Consider the following 19266-nt stretch of genomic DNA (forward strand, 5'->3'; position numbering starts at 1 on the left):
GCTTGTAATTTATATGATGAGCTCTTAAGCCTTCCCAGTGATTGCATGGCCTTCACACTGTGGAAAGACTCAACAGGGAAGTCCATGCCAGCACTGGATCTGCTGTTACAGGATCTCCACCAATTGACACAAATCAAAAGCATCAGAGGGAATTAATCCTTCATTTTGAACAAAACGGTGATTTCCCTATCAATGCCAATTAAAAAAAACAAACCAAAACAATGAACAAAGAAAAAAAACCCAACAACAGAAAACCCACATTTACTAAGTGGCTCTTAAACTGCAAAATAGTTATGTGAGACTCAGTCAAGAGAGGTGTTCCAGTGTCTGGTATTGTACAAAATATATCCCAAACACTGACACCTGAAGCTGCATGAAATGAGCAGCAGGAATATCACCTGCAGATCTTTGTTTTGTTCCCCTTGAATCCTGTGCCATGAAAGATAAGCTTCCCCTTAGCTACCTTCTTCATTTTTTGTGACACCACAACATGGGCTATTCTGTTGGATGGAATAAATTCAGAGGTAAACTTTACTTAAAAGCAAAAAGCCCAACCAACTGCCACAAACATGCAGAAAACAGGGAATTTTAGGTAATTTTTAGTAATTATAAGCAACCCTATCTGTCCTGCATGAAAAAGAAACTAACTGTCAAGCAGTACCTGTCTTGCAGGAGAAATAAAGACAGTTTGTCAAACAGGTCTTACAAATGGGCAAGATGCTGTCAGAAAATCATTACAGGAGTGGCAGAAAACAAGATTATCTTAGGTTCCCAAACAGATAAATTATAAATACCTATTACAAGTAGATGTGTCAGTGTATGTATGCTACACCTGATCTCTGTTAAACTGCTACACAACTTTGAGGAGGTGAAAAAGATAAGAAAAAATATGATTAAAAGTTGTTACACTGTCTGGGATTTTGCTTTCTAACATCCAGGTCTAAGATTGATGCACACATTCTTCCTCATTGTTTTGAACATTTCTGTGGCTTGCAATGAGACCTCACTGTATTTTCCTTGCAGTAAGAATCTGTGGTGGGAATTTCATGAGGCAAGTATGAGGTTTGTCAGCTGCCCTCCAGAGGTTATAAACACATTACTTTGTTCAATTAGTTCTAGAGTTAAATAAATAAATAGTCATCTCATCCTTCCCCAAATAGCACATTTCACCCTAAGACAGCAAACAGCTGGAAGCACTTAGGTTTTTCGTTTTCTTACTGGATTGAAAAGTATTTATATTTCCAGTTCTCTTATGCAGATCCTCTCTGAAAACACTGCTAAACTAAGACTCAGTGTCTCATTAAAAAAAAAAATAAATAAATAAGACAGTTATTCTGCTATGTCCAATTTGTTATCAGGTTTCAACAGTAAAGTCTTATTTTTATGGATGAGCTGCAAGACTTCTATAATTTATGTTGACTATTCTAAACATACATAGAAAAGGGAAATTAATTTTCCAAAATAGCAACCTACATAACACAGAGACTTGTGGATATATTTGAATTGTATGTCTCTTAGCAACCACTGCCAACCATTTCAAACTGTACATAAGCAGGCTTTAGAAATGAACAGCTACACTGGTAAATACAGTATTTTATTAAAACATACAGCTGAAAGCCAGAAACACAGCTATACTTAAAAAAACAAATGCAAAAAGCAAGTAAACAAGCAAAAAAGTTTGAAAAAAGTCCATTAAAAAAACTGTATCTTTTTAAGTATTTTTTTTCCATAAAGGCATCCTTACTGCCAAGAAACACTTCATTAAAATTTAAAAAAAAAATTTAAAAATCAGTTTTGAGAAAAAGCTGATTCCAAATACTGTCCCACTTGGGCTGTCAGTGTCATGAGACACCAAAATACTTAATTTTCTTAAGTCTCAAATTGCTTTCCTGTGTAAGTGGTCTTAGTTGCAAATACTCAGGAGTTACTCCTGACACACAACAAATAACAATAGGAAGTGGAAGGCCACCCCAGTTCCTACAGCTCACCACAAAGTATTTACACACATGGAAATATATCTACTTGCTTGTGTGTGTATATATATACATCTCTATATATGGCTGAATAGAACTTTTTATAGAAAAATGGGCATTTTAAATTGACACACTGTGCACAGCGATATAAAAACGTGCATCACCAAACCACATGGCAAGAACATAGGAACCCTTAGAACTCCTTTGACCTCTTAATTGTCGTATCATACATTTTCCTATACGTAGGTTTTAAAATCTCATATTCACCTCTTTCAGTAGATATTATTCTTCCATTTAGTAGATTTAATGAAAACTAGCAGGATTAAAAAAAAAAAAATTAAGATCCTTGGTTTAGACCTATTCTCCTGTGCCAAACTGACAGTTTTGAAAGTCTTAAAAGGGTGTGAGTGGGATGTTGCCAGTCATGACCAAGTTCAGCAGCACAGAACAGGAGCATCTGAGAATTATTTTTACTAGATTTTGAAGGAGAGCACATGCATTCATCCTGATGCAATCGTGCTCTATCTAATCAAACTAAAACAGGCCTGCAAAAACCTGTCAGGAATGATTTACCATGCATATTCTTTTATCTCCACCAGGTACTGGATGAACACATTGGTGCACCTCCTTGTTCAAATCACTACTGAGATGAACAAAAAGGAAACCACCAGAAGTTTGATCCAGATGAAAAATTCTCTTGTATTTAGGAGGTGGATAAAATAAAAACATAACTATATCCTATTGCTTTCATAGGGTGAAGGTGGTCTTGTGATACTGAGAAGGAAATTGAAGTCCTTTCTTCGAAACTTTGAATGTTAGGAAAGAAATTGCTCTTTTCACTACGTTTTTCAGGTATTCTTCATCCAAACAACATACATTAACAGTAAAAGCACAACTTTTATTGCCTGAGCACTAGAGGGGAAAATAAAAGCTCCACAAGTGATACGGGGCAAGAGAAAGGTCTTCAGAAATGCTGAGTATCTCCTGCCAACTCTAGTTTGTTTCTCATTCAACTGTCAGCCTGCAAGGAATTCCCTTTTCTAACTAATCTTTCTAAACTCCCCTGATTTCAAAAGCAAGCTATAGACAGCAGCAAGCACAAAGTTCTTTCTGACTTTGCAGTTATACAAAAATTGATGAAGGGAAAAGAAACCTCAAGACAGGCCTGCTGTCAAATCTGAAGACAAAAAATGTATCTGTGGAGTGTCCTGGCTTATCCCAGAAAACAACTTCCTTCAACCACCTCCGTATATATAAACAATATTAAGTAAGACACATTAAAACTGGTGTTTAAGTAGTCTCTCTAGATAGAGAGAGCAGCATTTTGAAACTACTTGATAGCAAACTTTCCATTTTTCAATTACTGTTTCAGTTCCCTCTCAAAACCAGAAAGTCAAATATTTTGACTGAGGTATCAAAACTGGATCCAAATCATCTATTTTATGTATCTATAGCAACAGAGACTGACATATAAACACACACACACACCTTTTTCCACTATCTCCACAGATTGAAAACTTTCATTGTAGGTGCTGGTTTAGCCTTTTTCTGTTGCAAATAAAGTTATACTTTCAACTTCTGAACAAAACCTTTTTAAAGGAATTTTTTTTTCAAGAGCAACACTAAGCCTTTAAAGACAACACACCAGCTTACCTGCAATACAAATTTCTGATCTATGTACTTTTTGGCAATGCTGGGCTGAAATTCCTGGCTTTCCAAAAATCGTATGAAAAACTCATATACAAGCTGCAAAAGAAAAAATAAACAAAACATGGGTTTGTAGTTCATGACTTAATTGCTCTTTATATTTTTAGTGTTTCCCTAAGTTATTTTGTTAGATTAAATGCTTATTTTTCCCCAAGGGAAAATTCCTTATTTTAACCAAGGGTTAAAATAATGGAAAATATTTTTCTCCTTTATCCAATTGCCACCTTTAGTTAGAATTAATTACATGAGCTTTTTAAGCTGCCTTTGCTTATTTAACTCCAGTCAAAGACATTTCATCACCAAGAACAGGCACTGCCATCTTGTAATGCTTGTTATCATCTTGTAAAGTTTCCTAGAGTAATTGGGAAGCACATTGAAACTGCCCTCTGAACTGCTGAAGTCACATCAAATACAGACATTACAATTCTGAAAGGGTTGGTGAAACAGCTGGAAATATTTAAATTAAATTAGAAACTGCTTAGAGTAGTGTTCTAGTACAACTTGAAACACAGAAGAAGAATACAAACCAGAATTTATTCAGAAGTTCCTAACTTACTGTAAAGATTAGCCTCAGGGCTGGAGAAAATCTGCTTATTTTCATGCAATTCCATCTCTACCTAAACTATTCAGTGGGACAGCAAGACTTTTCATTTAGTGGAGAAAAAGAAGAGTATAAAAACCAGGGAACGAGGAAGTGAAGTGAAACAGAGACTGCTGCGGCCTCGTAAGACAGCAACTCTGATCTGTCACTGATAATGAGCTACCAGCCAGCCATTCTCTTTGCAGAACCTTTTCACAAAGAGCAGCCATTGAAAACTTTTTCCTTTTTGTCTTTAGTGAGTATGAATATTGATACTGAAAGGAGAAAGGAAGCGTAAAAATTACATTTTAAAATCATTTTAAACTTTTCCATGACAGCAATATGCTGCAAAACTGCTGCTGCTACTTTACGTCAGTGATCTCGGACTTCTCAAAGGAAGCAACGGGAAATCAAAAAGCAGGAGAGAGGTTTAGAAATAAGTTGTGGGCAAAGTGACAGCTTACATAATGCTAACACTAAATCATCAGGAACTCAATTCCACCGACTTCTCACAAATACTTCAGTGAATTTCTTCTTGACAATGGTAAGTCATCCACTGGATAAGAAATTCCATCATTTCCATGCAAGTAGTGACTTTTTGAACTACAGCACCAGTGTCATTGAATGTGCTGTTTCCAGGCAGACACAGCTCCTCAGAGCTGCCTTGAAGTTTTGAAGATTCTTATTTTTTGTGAAATTTAAATATAAATGGGGGATGAACCTACATTTCAACAGATTCTGAATTAGAGAGCACAAAAGAGTGAAACAAACCGCTCACAGGATTGTGCATGCAGCTGTAAAATAAAATCCTCATTTCAGGCTGAGATCAATTGTGCTCCTTTGCTCACAAGAACTCCCAAACTCCACAAACTGTTACTCAAGCAAACTTCTTGCAAATTTACCAGTGGTGTGAGTCATTATCCTGACTAATACGCACAGGATCTTCATCTATATTTTCTATAAAGAAATTTACTGCATTAGTATCAATGATGCTTTCTCCAGTATTAGCTTACGTTCTTAATTCAAAATCATAGAACAATGGAATGGTCTGGACTGGAAGGGACCTTAGAGATCATCTCATTTCACCCCACAGCCATGGGCAGGGACACCTTTCACTAGACCATGTAGCTCATCTAACCAGGACCCCATCCAACCTGGCCTTTAACACTTCCAGGGATGGGGCAGCCACAGCTTCTCCGGGCAACCTGTGCCAGGGCCTCAGCAGCCCCACAGTTAAGAACTTCTTACTAAAGTGTAATCTCAACCTCTCCTTGCCCTATCACTATCCGACCATGTAAAAAGTCAGTCTCCCCCGATTTTTTATGCGCTCCCTTTCACAAGGGCTGGAAGGCTGCAACGAGGTTTCCCTGGAGCCTTTTCTTCTCCTGGATGAGCAACCCCTGGTCTCTCAGCCTGTGCTCACAGGACAGGTGCTCCAGCCTTCTGATCATCTTTGTGCCCTCCTCACTGGACGCACTCTAACAGGTCCACAATTATCTTGTGCTAGTAACTCCAGATGTGGATGCAGTGTTACTCCACATGGGGGTCTCAAAATCCCTTGTTCTAACAACTGAAATACAGAGGAAGGGATGCTACTCAGTGAGCATGCATCCTGCTACAAACACCTGGAAGCAAAACTTGACTCGGGGAGACGAAGGAGAACTTAGATAGGGATGCAGCTTCTCATTCATTTTTCTGATCAGCTGCCAACACCTGTGCACTTTCGTATGAATATTAACCACCCTCAGTAAAGAAAAACTGCCAGCAGTGTCATCCTCACAATGCTCTTGCTGAAGTTGTTGAAAAACACTTGTGCATCAAAGCAGTTGGGAAAGCAAAATAATTTTTAAATCAATGAAGGAAAACAGGAATATGAGGGACATCATCAATATAATTTTGAAAGAAAGCTCTAACATTTTGCAAATATCACGAAGTTCTCTCCCATCTCTGTAGGAACTATATTAGAATCATAAACAGTATTAATAAATGTTAGTGCCTCACAGACTAGTTCTGATTCACAGGTTTAAAAAAAAGCTGAGAAAATTATTAGATACACTAAGCAATGACAAGAATTTCTTCTGAGGTAAATAATCAAAAACCTGTAAATGCGGCCACGATGCCTCCAAGGTGGGCTCATCTTCTTCTGGATCAAATTCATTGCTGTCACTAGGTGGGAGAGTTCTGAAGATATTGCAAGATACCTGAAAAGGGAAAGAAAGGAGGATGAGATCCATTTTTCGAACAGGTAATAGATTCCAGGACTCTGTATTTCTGTACCTGCTCTATCCTCCATAACCTAAACACTATTTCCTTTTCCCGCTGTCTGACAAGGATCTTCAGCAACAGCACAGGGCTAAGGAACCTGTCATTTTACAAACCTGCCACCAGACTTGGCTCTTTTTCTTTCCTCTGGTATCTCAGCATTACCTAGTCTGCCACCATGTTCCAGAGGAGCCCACCAACATGTAATTTCCAATCCTGATGGGCATCAGCAGGAGCCAGGACTGCTTAAGAGTTGTAGCAAATACCATCAACTTGTTGTAAGTGTTGTCATACAACTCTTGGTTATTTTTGTCTGTACAGAGAAACATTAATGATTAAGGTCTCATCTGTCAGCACTTGCTAGGAGTTGCCAGTGCTACTCACACACTAAATGCCTCGACACCTCATGCCAAGTACAGAACTTGGTACTAAATGAAAGCAAATAATAGTATTTGCTCGACACTTAGCCTACATTTTATTTCATGGTTGACTCGCTCTGCTTAATCTTATTTAGAGGTACTTTGGTGAGACTGCCTGGCTTTGTGAGGTTCATGCTATCAGCAAAGACTGAGCCAGAGAGCTTTCCTGGGTTAATTAGAGTGCTGAATGGAGCATACAGCTTATTATGCAGCAAATCTGATAAACTGCATACATGCTATAGGGCCCTTTCTGCACTTAGAAGGTGATGATGTGCCTTCCTTGTGCTCTGCTCCTGCGCATTTGACCCATCTCTAAGCTGGTTAATCAAACAGCTGGGAAAAGCAGCATGTTATCCCCTAATCTATACATGACCCCTTCATAGTAGTTCAGACTAACTTAAGCCATTTAAGAAACAAAACCATTGTGTTCTTCAGCATCCTTGTTTATTTTTCCAGCTTTTTTGCCCCTGTAAATGTTTTAGTCTGTAAGACATATTTTCAATATGTTGGCAACTTAGTGACACAGGGCACTGTAAAGCCCAAAGTTTAAATACAATCCAAATACTGATAAAACCAGATTGAAATAGGGTGAAGTTTTAGAATTTGCAAGATAAACAGAACAGATTCAAGCACTGCATAAAGATGAAAGAGGTAAGTGCAAGAAAGCACACGTGGTGCACCCGAGTGAGGGATGTTCAGTGAACACAAAAGAGTAAGCAAGGCAAACCACTGAGCACAAAAAACAAGAGGCCACACTGGTTTGTGCTGGGACTTGTCCCTTCCTGCCACAAGAGGGTGTGTGCCACTGCAGTTCCAGTCCTGCAGGCTTTCCAGAAGCCCCACTCTGTAAAGCTCGGCATTGCTTTCAGCCTGGAAAGACACAGCACTTACTCCAGCCTGTGCTGATGGATACTGAACTCCTCCTCCTGCCCTGTACCCACACCTGCCAAGTGACTGCCAGCATTCATTAGGAGAAGATCTTTTTCTCCTTCCTCCAGCCTCCTCCCCAACTCATTCACTTCTCTCAAGAGCCCCTTCACAAAAAGACATTTCTAATCTCATGAGAGGTCAAACAACTATTCCAGGAATACACACACGTTACAGTTTGTCTTTCCTCAAGGATTCCTGAGCTCCTCCTTCTATTATCCCTGATACGAAAATGCAGGGAGAGGAAGAGAGTGATCAGAATTAGCAAGACAGAGTTTCTGTGGCAGAATGCAAAAGAGGGTAGACAGCCCAAAGGATTCCAAAGTAAAAATTGGGAAATGTACCTTGAATCCAAACATCTGGGATTCTAAAATAAAACTCAAGCGTTTTTTGTTAATGCTTCACAGTCAAAAATCCAAGCTCTCTCAGGATTTGGATCAAAATAAGAAACTAAGAAAACCAAAGGCAGTTTTTGTTTTTCCTTTTCTGCTTTAAACTTCATTTGAAACAAGAAAGAAAATTTTCTGCAAATTTAACTATACATGTATTATTGAAACTTGTACCTACAGATCACTCATCAGCTGTTCTGTTTAGAAACAGGAACAAATACTGAATTATGGCACAAGCAAAACCTGCAAGGGAAAGTACATACTTTCAGAATGAAAAGCTAAACAAAGACAAATTCCTGTAAGAATTAATTTAAGTCAAACCAAGCCTCAAGCAGTTAGTGCCAGGGCCTTAGCAGCATGACAGAAGTATGAGAGGTTCAGCAACAATTAGTGAAGTGCCAGCACTGACACCTGGATCTTAAGCTTGGGACAAAATTAGTATGATTTCTGGAGAGTACCAATTAAAAAATGCCAGTCTCAAGGCAACTCAAAAGCAGGTTTTTTGCATAAGAAAATGAACATGCAGGAGTAAATGCAGTGCAAGCTAGAATATGGTCCTAGTATGCAGTTTGCTCTCTTTAATTTTCTGTTTTGCATTAGGAGTAAAGATAAACTATGTGGAGCCAAAATGCAGATATTTTCCTGAGGAGAACAGACAGAACAGGTTATCTTTAAGTGATTTCCCCAGGTTATCGTAACTTTAGGAGATAATGTGTGCCATTACAGTTACATTAATCACCACAACACAGCATGATCGCTCATTTACATGCCATGTCAATTTATAGCATGCTTATCTAAATCAGTAGCCTCTGGGTAGTTAATGTTTATAAGCCTCTAAGGGAGAACTGAAGGCAACAAGTCCTTCCATGCATGAACTGCCCAGCTGTATGCTGGAGACTCTGACAGCCACCACATTAAGACAGGAATACACTACATCAGATCTGGAAAGACTTTTTCTCAGACAGGCATAAGGTAGCTATTTAGGATTTATCCCTGGGCCCAAGCAGCATGCCAAAATTCCTTCAGCTGGATAGCTGAATCACTTCTCTTCTGACCTCTCTTGGATCATCAAGCCAAAGGACATCCTTGCCAGCCTGCATACACAGTCCCCAATGATTCCTCTCCCAGAGCCAACACAAATGACTATGGATCAATACTGACTTCCGCCTGCCACTGATTAGGAACGCCTCCAAGCCCAAATGATATTTTTGGAAGGCAAACCAGAACTCCAATATTCTAGAAAGTTGTATCAAGACAGATGTCCCCTCTACGTCCTCAAAAACACCTGCACCCTCTTCTCCATGGCTGTACCTTTCAGAAGCACACACCAAACTGGGTGGACAAAAGCCCACCACAGCTCCTCCACCACGCAGAATCTGAACACCCAAGAGCCAGAAATCAATTTAAGAAAGCAGTTAAATCTACCCATTGGCACTGAATCGAAAACATCCAAGATCAAACTGGAAATGCTGAAGCAACAGATTTTCAGACTGGAGCTGCCCAAAATCTCTGAGTTCTGTGTCACTGTGTCAGTCAGGCACAACTCACAATATCACAGAATGGTTTGGGTTGGAAAGGACCTTAAAGGTCATCTCATTCCAATGCCCTGCCATGGGCAGGGATGCCAGTCCCTAGACCAGGCTGCTCCAAGCCCTGTCCAGCCTGGCTTCCAGGGCTTCCAGGGACGGGGCAATCACAACTTCTCTGGGCAACATGTGCCAGGGCTTCACTTGCCCTCTTAATAACGAATTTCTTCTTAAGGTCTGATCTAACATCTAACTCCAACCAGAAGCAAGACAAAAACTCTCCCAGGCAATTACAAGTCAGCATCAATTCATTAAAAACAAACAAGACAGGGAAGGCTGCTCTGTACCCCCCCAGAGAGTTAGCTGCAATTTCTGAACAGATCTGATGGCTGGTACTTGGCAATGCAGAACTACAAAATTATGAATATACAGCTAAAAGCATCAAGCTTCAAGAAACTTTATCACCACATTTATATCTGAAACAACTTTTAGAAAAGAAGATAGTAAGAGGCTCAAGTCTGAAGTCAAAATGCATGTTAGGAGAAGTGCTCTCTTTGTCCCTCACTGGAGTGCTATAAAAGTGACAAAACTGTAACAGAAACATTTCACAAATTCAATTGCAGCTGAGCACTTCTCCTCTGTGCTGCTTGAAACAAAGATTTTTATCAGTAATATTCTTCCTGAATGAAACCTGAAATGAAAACAAACACACACACTGCAAAGTTTAATATATTCTCGATGTAAAACCAGGGTAAGCGGATACCCATTTAGCTTACAGGGAACACCTGTTCTTCAATTAAAAATACGTGGAGAATCATCCAAATAAATCCCATGTACATATGAAATTGAAACCCAGTATCTCAGCTCACAATGTTTAACTGCTGTGCACAATAACAACATAGAGCAGCAATAAAATGTAATTAAGTCATAACATGAAGCCATGCTAACGTGGAAACAACACTGGCCCCTGGAAAAGACACTGGACCTGTCCTTCTGAAACCTATCTGCAAATGTGGAGTTTTTAAATATTGTTTACAGATTTACATATTCTAGAGCCTGAAGCAACTACTGCAGTCACTCAGCTATAATCTCTCCATAAAACCCACTAAATTGTTCCCAGAAGTTTGACTAAAGAACATCTTACAAAATGTAGTATCTAATTCTATCTTAAAAGATTACAAACTATTCCACCAGCTCTCTTCTCCTGAAGTTTTACTACTAATTTAACTACAGCAGTCCTTCTGATCTCAAGGTTGAATCTGCCTGATTCCCCGCTGGTTCTCGTTAAACCACCAGCTCACTTTCACACCCGTGTATCTATTTGCATATGCAGTATGTGTCTATCTATATACAGGTATTTTTACATAGACATGACACTTCTCAACCTCTGTGTCGTTAAATGGAAAAACAAAGCTCCTAAACCCGGGCAGTTGTTGGTTTCTCTGTTGCTTTTTAATCCTGTGATTATTTTTGCTTCCTTCCTTTGACCTCCCACCTGTGCACAAGTGCACTGGGGTATACATAAAAAGCCAGACCATCTCCCTCTTTTTTCCTGCATGTTGTCGTATTAATTTATCGACATTCACTTCTTTGAACAGCGCACTGTACCAGAAATTCATATTAAGATACTCATGATAGCAATCCACAATGCTAAGGTTCTCTTCTGCACCACTGCTTGCCTGAATACACTCTTTCAGGGCTTAATATTATGTGCCTTCTTTTGCCCAGCAGCACTGCTTTTGACTTGGTTGCATCAAAACGAACTACATTGGATTGTGAACACAGTCAACAACCCAGACCACAGGCTGGGGGGAAAACAATCCTTCTCATTTTCCCTTGACTTTTAAGTCTCCTAAAAATTCAATCAACAACCTGCAAGAATTTAGCTCTGGATCAGGGCTCCTAAACTTGTTATATTACCAGCACCCACTTCAGTGGTGGTAGCAACTTCCACCCACACAGATGAGGAAGCAACAAACCTGAGATCCTTGGGCAATGCTTCTCTTGGCAGGAACTGCAACAAGAGAGGGTTTGTAGGACAAAACAGCTGGTGCTCAGGTGCAGTGTCCGCACCATGTGTGTTTAGAGGGAGGAGTTTCTTTCTAGTCATCTCTTACACTGAAAAAAGCAGTAGCTGTACTCCTGCAGTAGATGTTTTGCCCAAAAGAAACCCCATTTACAAACCCTGAGACTTCTCATAGAACCACAGAATGGCTTGGGTTGGAAGGGACTCTATAGATATCTAATTCCAACCCACCCTGCCACGGGCAGAAACACTTTCCACTACCCCTGGTCACTCCAAGCCCCATCCAACCTGGCTTTGAACACTCCCAGGGATGGGGCAGCCACAGCTCCTCTGAGCAACCTGTGCTAGTGGCTCACCAACCTCACAGTCAAGAATTCCATCCTAACATGTAATCTGTCCCTGTCCTCTTCCAATTTCAAGCCATTACCCTTTGTCCTCCCCTTTCAGTTTAAAGCAATTACCCCTTGTTCTAACCTTGTTCACTATAACAAGAATCAAGGTGGATTGTGACACTTAAGATCTGAATTAGAAGCGTTAGCCCAGACCCCAGCCCAGGCAGCAGCCCTGGGTACAACCTTCTCACTGCTGGAAACTGGAGCTCTGCAATTCCACTCTAGGTCACCTAGACCTGAACTATATCTGGGCACCCTACTAGTAACCCCATTCACTGCTTCCCTGTAACTAAGTTTTGAGATGATTCAATAGAACAATTATTTATTTAATGTGTGCCCAGGCAATTCTATAATACAGTCTGAAAAATCATAGCAGTAGCTCAAGGATCTTGGACAAATTAAAGCACAGTACCAGCAGAAAGAGCCCTTCACCTCTAGAGCAGGCACCAGATCACGTGAAAGCCTGCCAATGCATGAACTTGAACTCTAGACAGCATTACAAAACTCATGCTGTCTTGGACTCCACACTGAAGAACAAAACATACAACTCAGAACCCAGGAAGACAATCCCTCAGAAGAAGATTGACACTGTGCTTGTCTGTAGACAAAATACTTGAAAGGTACTTAAGAGGATGACACAGCCAAAACAGGGTGTGGGGATGTAAAGGTCCTTTCAGGAAATAAATAAATAAATAAAGACAGCTATGGTCTACACAAGTGCTTCTTGGAACAAGAAACTGTTTTTCCAGTTTATTTCTTTGCTTTAGACCTAATCACTGAACTGTTATGCAGGTAAGGTCTGACAGATGCAAGGCGTATGTAACCAACTGCAGGAATAATGGATACGGGTAAATGTAATTACAGACTGTCCAGAAAAATTATTAGGGACAACTGCTGCAAGAGGAGCTGCCTCCAACTGACTTTCTGAGAGGAGCACAGATCATCAGAGTCTCTTCTTTTAATAAGCATTGTACGTTTAATACAAGCTAGGTGTATAAAGAATGTGAATAACAAAAATATCTGACAAAAGTATTTGGAAATAATGCATAAAAGAAATCAAAGTTAGACTCTTTTCTTGCTTCTACAGAACTGATAACCCTCACATTAAAGAAAGAAGAACAGAATTTAAAATATGATGGGATTTTTACGTATTTTTTTAACAATAGCATGCTTGCTCCATTATGGCTGCACCTACATGACAATTTTCAATCAAAAAACATTTGGGGGGGGGTGTCAAAGGACACTGCATTTTCCTTTCAGCATTTCAGATGGCTTCAAAACAATCTGTTCCACTTCCACTGATTCAAGTTAAGTTCAAGATTAATTCCTAATATTTTGCAGAATTCCTGAACTTATATAAAATTCACATTAGAAAGCGATGCAATTTGTCACTTCTTGTGAGAGTATATGATTTCATGTATTTCCCTTAAACTCAAAATGACATTCAGTATTGTATTTTGAAATCTAACACAAGAAGCAACAGAAACATACATACAGGGTTTTTGTTAAATCAAAAGGTAAGACTGAATATAGGTGGACCTGTAGAAAAACCTCTATCCAAGAACATTTTAATACAGAAACTCAAAAGATGTCATACTTAGTCATAAGACACAGCTAAAGCTATAGAAAATATAAAAACCATGATGCCTATGAAGTCTAACAGCTAGAACACTTCCTAAAAATAGGTTCCTCAACATGCTAAAAAAATCATGGCTTAGCAAGATATTCTTTATGTTTAACAGGTCTGTCACAAACAAACTCCTGAACAGACTCTGCCTTCACATCTGTTGAGACAAACCTGCAGTAAAAAGGAATGCAATCTCTCTAGATTTATGTCAGTAGAAAGAAGAGAGGGAGGGGGGGGAAAAAAACCAAACAAACCCAAACCAGAATCTGACCTCTAAAATGCATTTTTTGAGCTTATTTGGGTATTGCTCTAACCAAGTTTTTTTTCCCTGCGTTGCTCAACACAGCTTCTATGCCACATGACATCTCCTATGATGTTTCACTTTGGCTATATAGAAATTACAGTCTTATTTTACTTGATTTGCCATTACAGAAAAGATAAAGATGACAATGGGAAGCCAGAGGCATTTCAGCACTTCGAAAAGAGAACACAGTATCACTATTCCATTCTAAAAGATGTATCTGAAGAGAGTTTCATTAGCCATCTCCTGTGGGCTGGCAAACACACACTGCTGTTACCTAAACGTGAGGGCCTGGGTTTACAATTTCTAAAGAAGCAAGCAGGAGAGCTGAGAGGTTGTTCATCAACAAAGATTCATCCAGACTTCTCCGTTTACAGCTTGTCAATTTTTTCATCCATTTTTTTTTAATGAAATAGATCAGGTTCCTCAATCTATGTCTTAACACCCATAAAACACAAACAGCTCTACCCTATACACCCTTTAGGATACCACAGATAATAACAAACATTTATTTCATTCAACTACCACTGCTTAATCTACCAGCAAAATCAGTATCATTAGTTTAAGCCTCCACATTTTGCTCAGACAGGAAAAAATTTTAGATTAAGTGTCCAATAATTGGCTCATAAAGTCCTATTACTAGCATTTCCTTCTTAGCAGAGCGTGGCTTAATTGGCAAGGCCATTTTTCCTAGCACTTGCCTAATTCTAAAGAATGTCATCTGCCCTTCTGAACAACACATCAAACTGCAGGGGAAACAGGCTGAGCAATACCCTCCTGAATAAATCTGTTCAGCTCATGGCCATTAATGCAAATCCCAATCACTCTTCCCATCAACTGGTATTGATGACAGGGATAAGCCCTCTGCAACTTGCTTTGGTGGCCATTAGGAAATTCCATTTTATTTTTTAAAATAACAAATAACATGCCAAACACTGTATCAAGCCAGAGAGTGGTTTAAGGAAGCAGATTTGCGCGCAGGTTGACAAACAGCCAAGTGGTTTCACATTTAGCTATATACAACATCATATCACATGCTCAAGAGAAGAAGATGAAAACATGTGATATTACAAGCATGCATAAAGCTTTTAATGGCATAAATTTTACATGGTTGGCATAAAAAACATCCGTAAGTTATCTGGCTACCACAAATGACTTTTTCAAACCCTTATATTTTAGAAGCAATTTAAAATCTCAGCTCTTCTGAAGAATTCTACTGGCAACCTTTTCCTAGCCCAGTATTTTGGGTCACAAACAGAGATCAGTAACATACACATACATTATAAAACCTTAAACCAAAAAAAGTCTCTTCCACAGATGCTACTTTTTTGAACATTTTAGATGATTAAGATGAGAAAACACTTTAGGTATTAATTCTTCTCTATTAGTAACTTTAAAAATACCAGTTTTAGACTGGTGCACCTTTTTTTTCCTGCTCCTGGAAAAAGTTTCCTGCTAAAACTCACAAAAGAACAACTTTTTTTCCCCTTCACCTCCAAATCACAGTAGCCCAAAGGGAAAAGCAGGAAATATTAACTCCTAGATTCATAAACACTAAACATAACAGGGAAGACACCTTTCAAAGGGACAAAGAACACCCGGGCTCCGTTTTGATCAGTTTTAAGATCCCAGTCTTTCAGTGGAAACACTCCCGTGACAATTGTGGCAGGCAGGCAGTGGGGATGCTAATTCGGTCAGGACACAGATACTGCTGTTTTCTTCACTATTATGACAGGTGTGAGACTGTCAACATGACAGCTCCCTTGTGAACACAGCTGGAGACCTTGGTGAAATCCCCAAGAGCACATGAAGGCGGTAGCTGTGCTCATGAAGTCAACTGTGCACATTTAAGTCTGTCTCGGTGTATGATTATGGGCACAAAACTGTTTCAAAAAAGAACTTGCACTTACTGTGAAGAACAAGTTACAGCAAAAACAGTGCTTCAGCACAAAGTAACTAATGCCATCTCTTCACCAGGCAGTATGTGCTGAAAACTTATTCTATGTAATATTAGAGGAACTACCTTTCCCTCTAGGGCCTTTGTAACTGTGCTCAAAGTGGTGAAGATGTCTTGCTTTTATAGGCAAAGACCAGGAGGAAAAAAAGCATTTTTTCCAGATAGCCTATGTGCAAAAAACAAAATACCTGCAAGCTTCAAAAGCCCCAGCGATGTGGTTTAGCAGAAACACTGCAACAGCATTTGTTGGGACGATCGACAGAATCATTCATGCATTTGCTATGGATTCACTCACACAAATTCGATAGCAGAGCACTGCATCCTGCTCCCATGGAATACAACCACCAAAGTGCTTTTCCAGCAGCACATGCACCAAGAACGCCGCTGGCTGTGACAGGCACAGTTAGGAGACTCCAGCTTTCAACTGCTTACACCTTCCCCAAAGCTGAGGTGGCTGTTGCAGGCTAGAGTTCATCCAAAATCTAAGTAATACTATTTTCTACGGAAATTCTTTAGGAAAAAAAATCATGTTCACTTCCCTAAATACTTGGGCATCTTTTTATTTATAAAAAAATCCAGGTTTGGACAGTCAGGGGGCACTCGGTAGCCAAACACACAGGACATGAGAGTATTCACAGTCCTCCCCTGCTTCAGTACCCCGGCACTGAAAACAGCCTGGGTTCAACAACACAAATGGAAAGTAGAAGAAAGTAGAATAAAGAAGGGCATGATGCAATGAAAGGAAAAGATGAGACAACAGTTTTCTATGAAAAAGGAGCTAAGCTGAAACTGGAATTTCTTAAGCTCCATTAGTAAACCTCTATGAAATCCACTGGAAAGATTCAAGCTGTATCTTTCTTTCCAATAACTCCTCCATATCATAGATACAGACTGTATTTAGAGAAATTATTTAAAACCATGCTTTTTAAACTCTTTAGGCAATACATAATTTCCTTAAGATAAAAACTGTTGTATGAATCAACACAAGTGACTGTGGGGACAGCAGGACACGATGCCAAAGGGGTTTTGCACGTCTTCCATAGTTCAAGATCACCTTGTTTCATAGACTTTGATTTATGATTCAAATTGAACTTCATAAGTAATTACCAATCAAATTCTTCTTGTTTCTTAGGGCCCAAGCAAAGGCAAGACTAAATTGCAGAGTTTTTATTCACGAGATATTGCTGCAGTAAACAACTATAACCGAAGTCGACACAAGAATACAACCTCAGTAACAAAAATGCTAAAAAAAATTACCAAGTTCTCTGAGGGGTGAGTTTAGAGGCATCTGCTACACACAGAAGAAGCCCCCCATTTTATTGAAGTTATCTGTGCATCAACATCCTTTCCATGCAAAGGGTATGATACACTTTGCTCATCACAAGGGGTACACATTAGATTAAACTAACATTTGCAAACCATTTAGAACTACAGTGCAGCACCAGCAGAAAAATAGAGGAAAAAAAAAAAAATAGTCATTCTGTATTCAGCCTGGTATTTGAATGGTGCATGAAATCACATACTGAAGAAATAACACAGCAAGCAGTTCATTCACAAGACTGGTCCAGTGCAGAAGGGGGATAGAGAGAAGGAGAAGGATTTCTGACAATGCATACACACAAAGAAGCCGTATTAGGATTTTTTCATACACACTTAATTCTGGTTTTTTCCTTCATGATTAACTGCTTGATGGTGCTGTCACAATTTACAGCTATTTTTAAGTATTACAGACAAGCAACACAGCATGTATCTGTGTGTCAGAAAAGAAGTGAGAAACATACACAATGCAATGCAAAAGCTATTCATGTTCTTCTTCCAGCACATAGGCCATGGATTCCACAATCACACAGTATCATTAGGAAACTGACATCCCCAAATCTGTATTTAATTAATTGTTTTCTCATTCAGAGAACAGGTTTAAGGGTTCTGTACAGTAGTCCAGAACAAACATTTTATAGCAGTGATTGATTTTGCCAGTTGCAATGAACATTCCTCACCATGCAGCATCTGGTACTGTTTCCATTTTTACATTGAAAATGCTATTATTTGACCATTTATATATACAAGGTATGGCTTTATTGTTGAGCAATCTTGCTCACTCTAACAGCACCTGCTATGAATCCACATAACCCAACCAGGAAATTTTCACAACAATTCTATACATCTTTAGCATTTATTATTTTTAAATTATTACTCATGCATACTTTAAGCTATCTCCACCTAAAGTAGACACCCAAGAGCTTGGAGAAAGTTCAAAGAAAGATAAGAAACTTGCAAAAATTATTCCATTATTTATACTGGGGAGGAGAGGCAAGGTAGATTGCAGGAAACATGAGGGACTCTGATTTTATGGCTGCTGTCTTTCTCCATCGGGAAACAATCCAGGTTTCCTTTCATACATTTGTGACACTATAATAACCAAAATCTACTTGACTTTAATTAAAAAAATATAAAAATTAATCTTTTTGTCTTTAAAGAATTATCCCCAAGCAATGTGTATTAGCAAATACAAGCCAAAGGCATAATTTAATCCACCTACTCCAGGGTTCAATTTCGCCCACAGTGTGTAACTGGAATTGCAAGTGTATTTAAAGAGATACCACGAGAAAGAAGGAACTCACCATTCTAACTACTTCAGGGTAAGTCTGCTCTGTCAAACAGCCTCTGCTTATTGTAATGTAGTCCACCAGTTCATTAAGAGTGGAGCGCTTGTATTCTTTCATTTTAAGGTCTGAAAGCGTGTCCATGAAGTCAAAAATGACACAGCACTGTTGAAGTTTCTTTAGGAACAGTTCAGGCTGCTCTGAAGATGGAACGTCTATGAAACAAGAAAGGAAATCTTTGTGAGTCTGGCATCTTATTATACAAAACAGGATTTCTTTTTGAAGATCAATTTCAAAGGAAAGCAGCATTCATACAAATCTTGTAGAACAGAGCTCAGATTAACAAATGAACCACTTATAGGAACTGTATTACTATTGTGTGTTTGAGATCTTGAACGTATTGTAGAAGGAATTTAATCATCACCTGCTATTAGGAAAATAAAGTTCACCAAGAAAGTCCAGGCTGAAGTAGAGAATGGAAACACACCAGCATTCAAGACTTAATTTTACAATAAACCACGACTTTGACTGGAGGCTGGTATTCACCATTGTTAACTTACACTCCAAAGAAGGATGA

General features: G+C 39.1%; 1 protein-coding gene across 5 annotated transcripts in view; it reads right to left on the reverse strand.

The window, feature by feature from the left end:
* PPP2R5E (protein phosphatase 2 regulatory subunit B'epsilon) overlaps window positions 1-19266 on the reverse strand; it is a 74178-nt gene that overhangs the window by 13721 nt on the left and 41191 nt on the right. For all 5 annotated transcript variants that reach the window (XM_032113201.1, XM_032113199.1, XM_032113200.1 and 2 more), the window contains 3 exons: window positions 18708-18904; window positions 6360-6461; window positions 3627-3719 (listed from right to left, as the gene is read on the reverse strand). In XM_032113201.1, the coding sequence (XP_031969092.1) occupies window positions 3627-3719; window positions 6360-6461; window positions 18708-18904 (392 nt within the window). The remainder of the gene's footprint in view (window positions 1-3626; window positions 3720-6359; window positions 6462-18707; window positions 18905-19266) is intronic.

The sequence above is a fragment of the Corvus moneduloides genome, chromosome 6 (assembly GCF_009650955.1).
Source record: "Corvus moneduloides isolate bCorMon1 chromosome 6, bCorMon1.pri, whole genome shotgun sequence".
Classification (NCBI taxonomy): domain Eukaryota; kingdom Metazoa; phylum Chordata; class Aves; order Passeriformes; family Corvidae; genus Corvus; species Corvus moneduloides.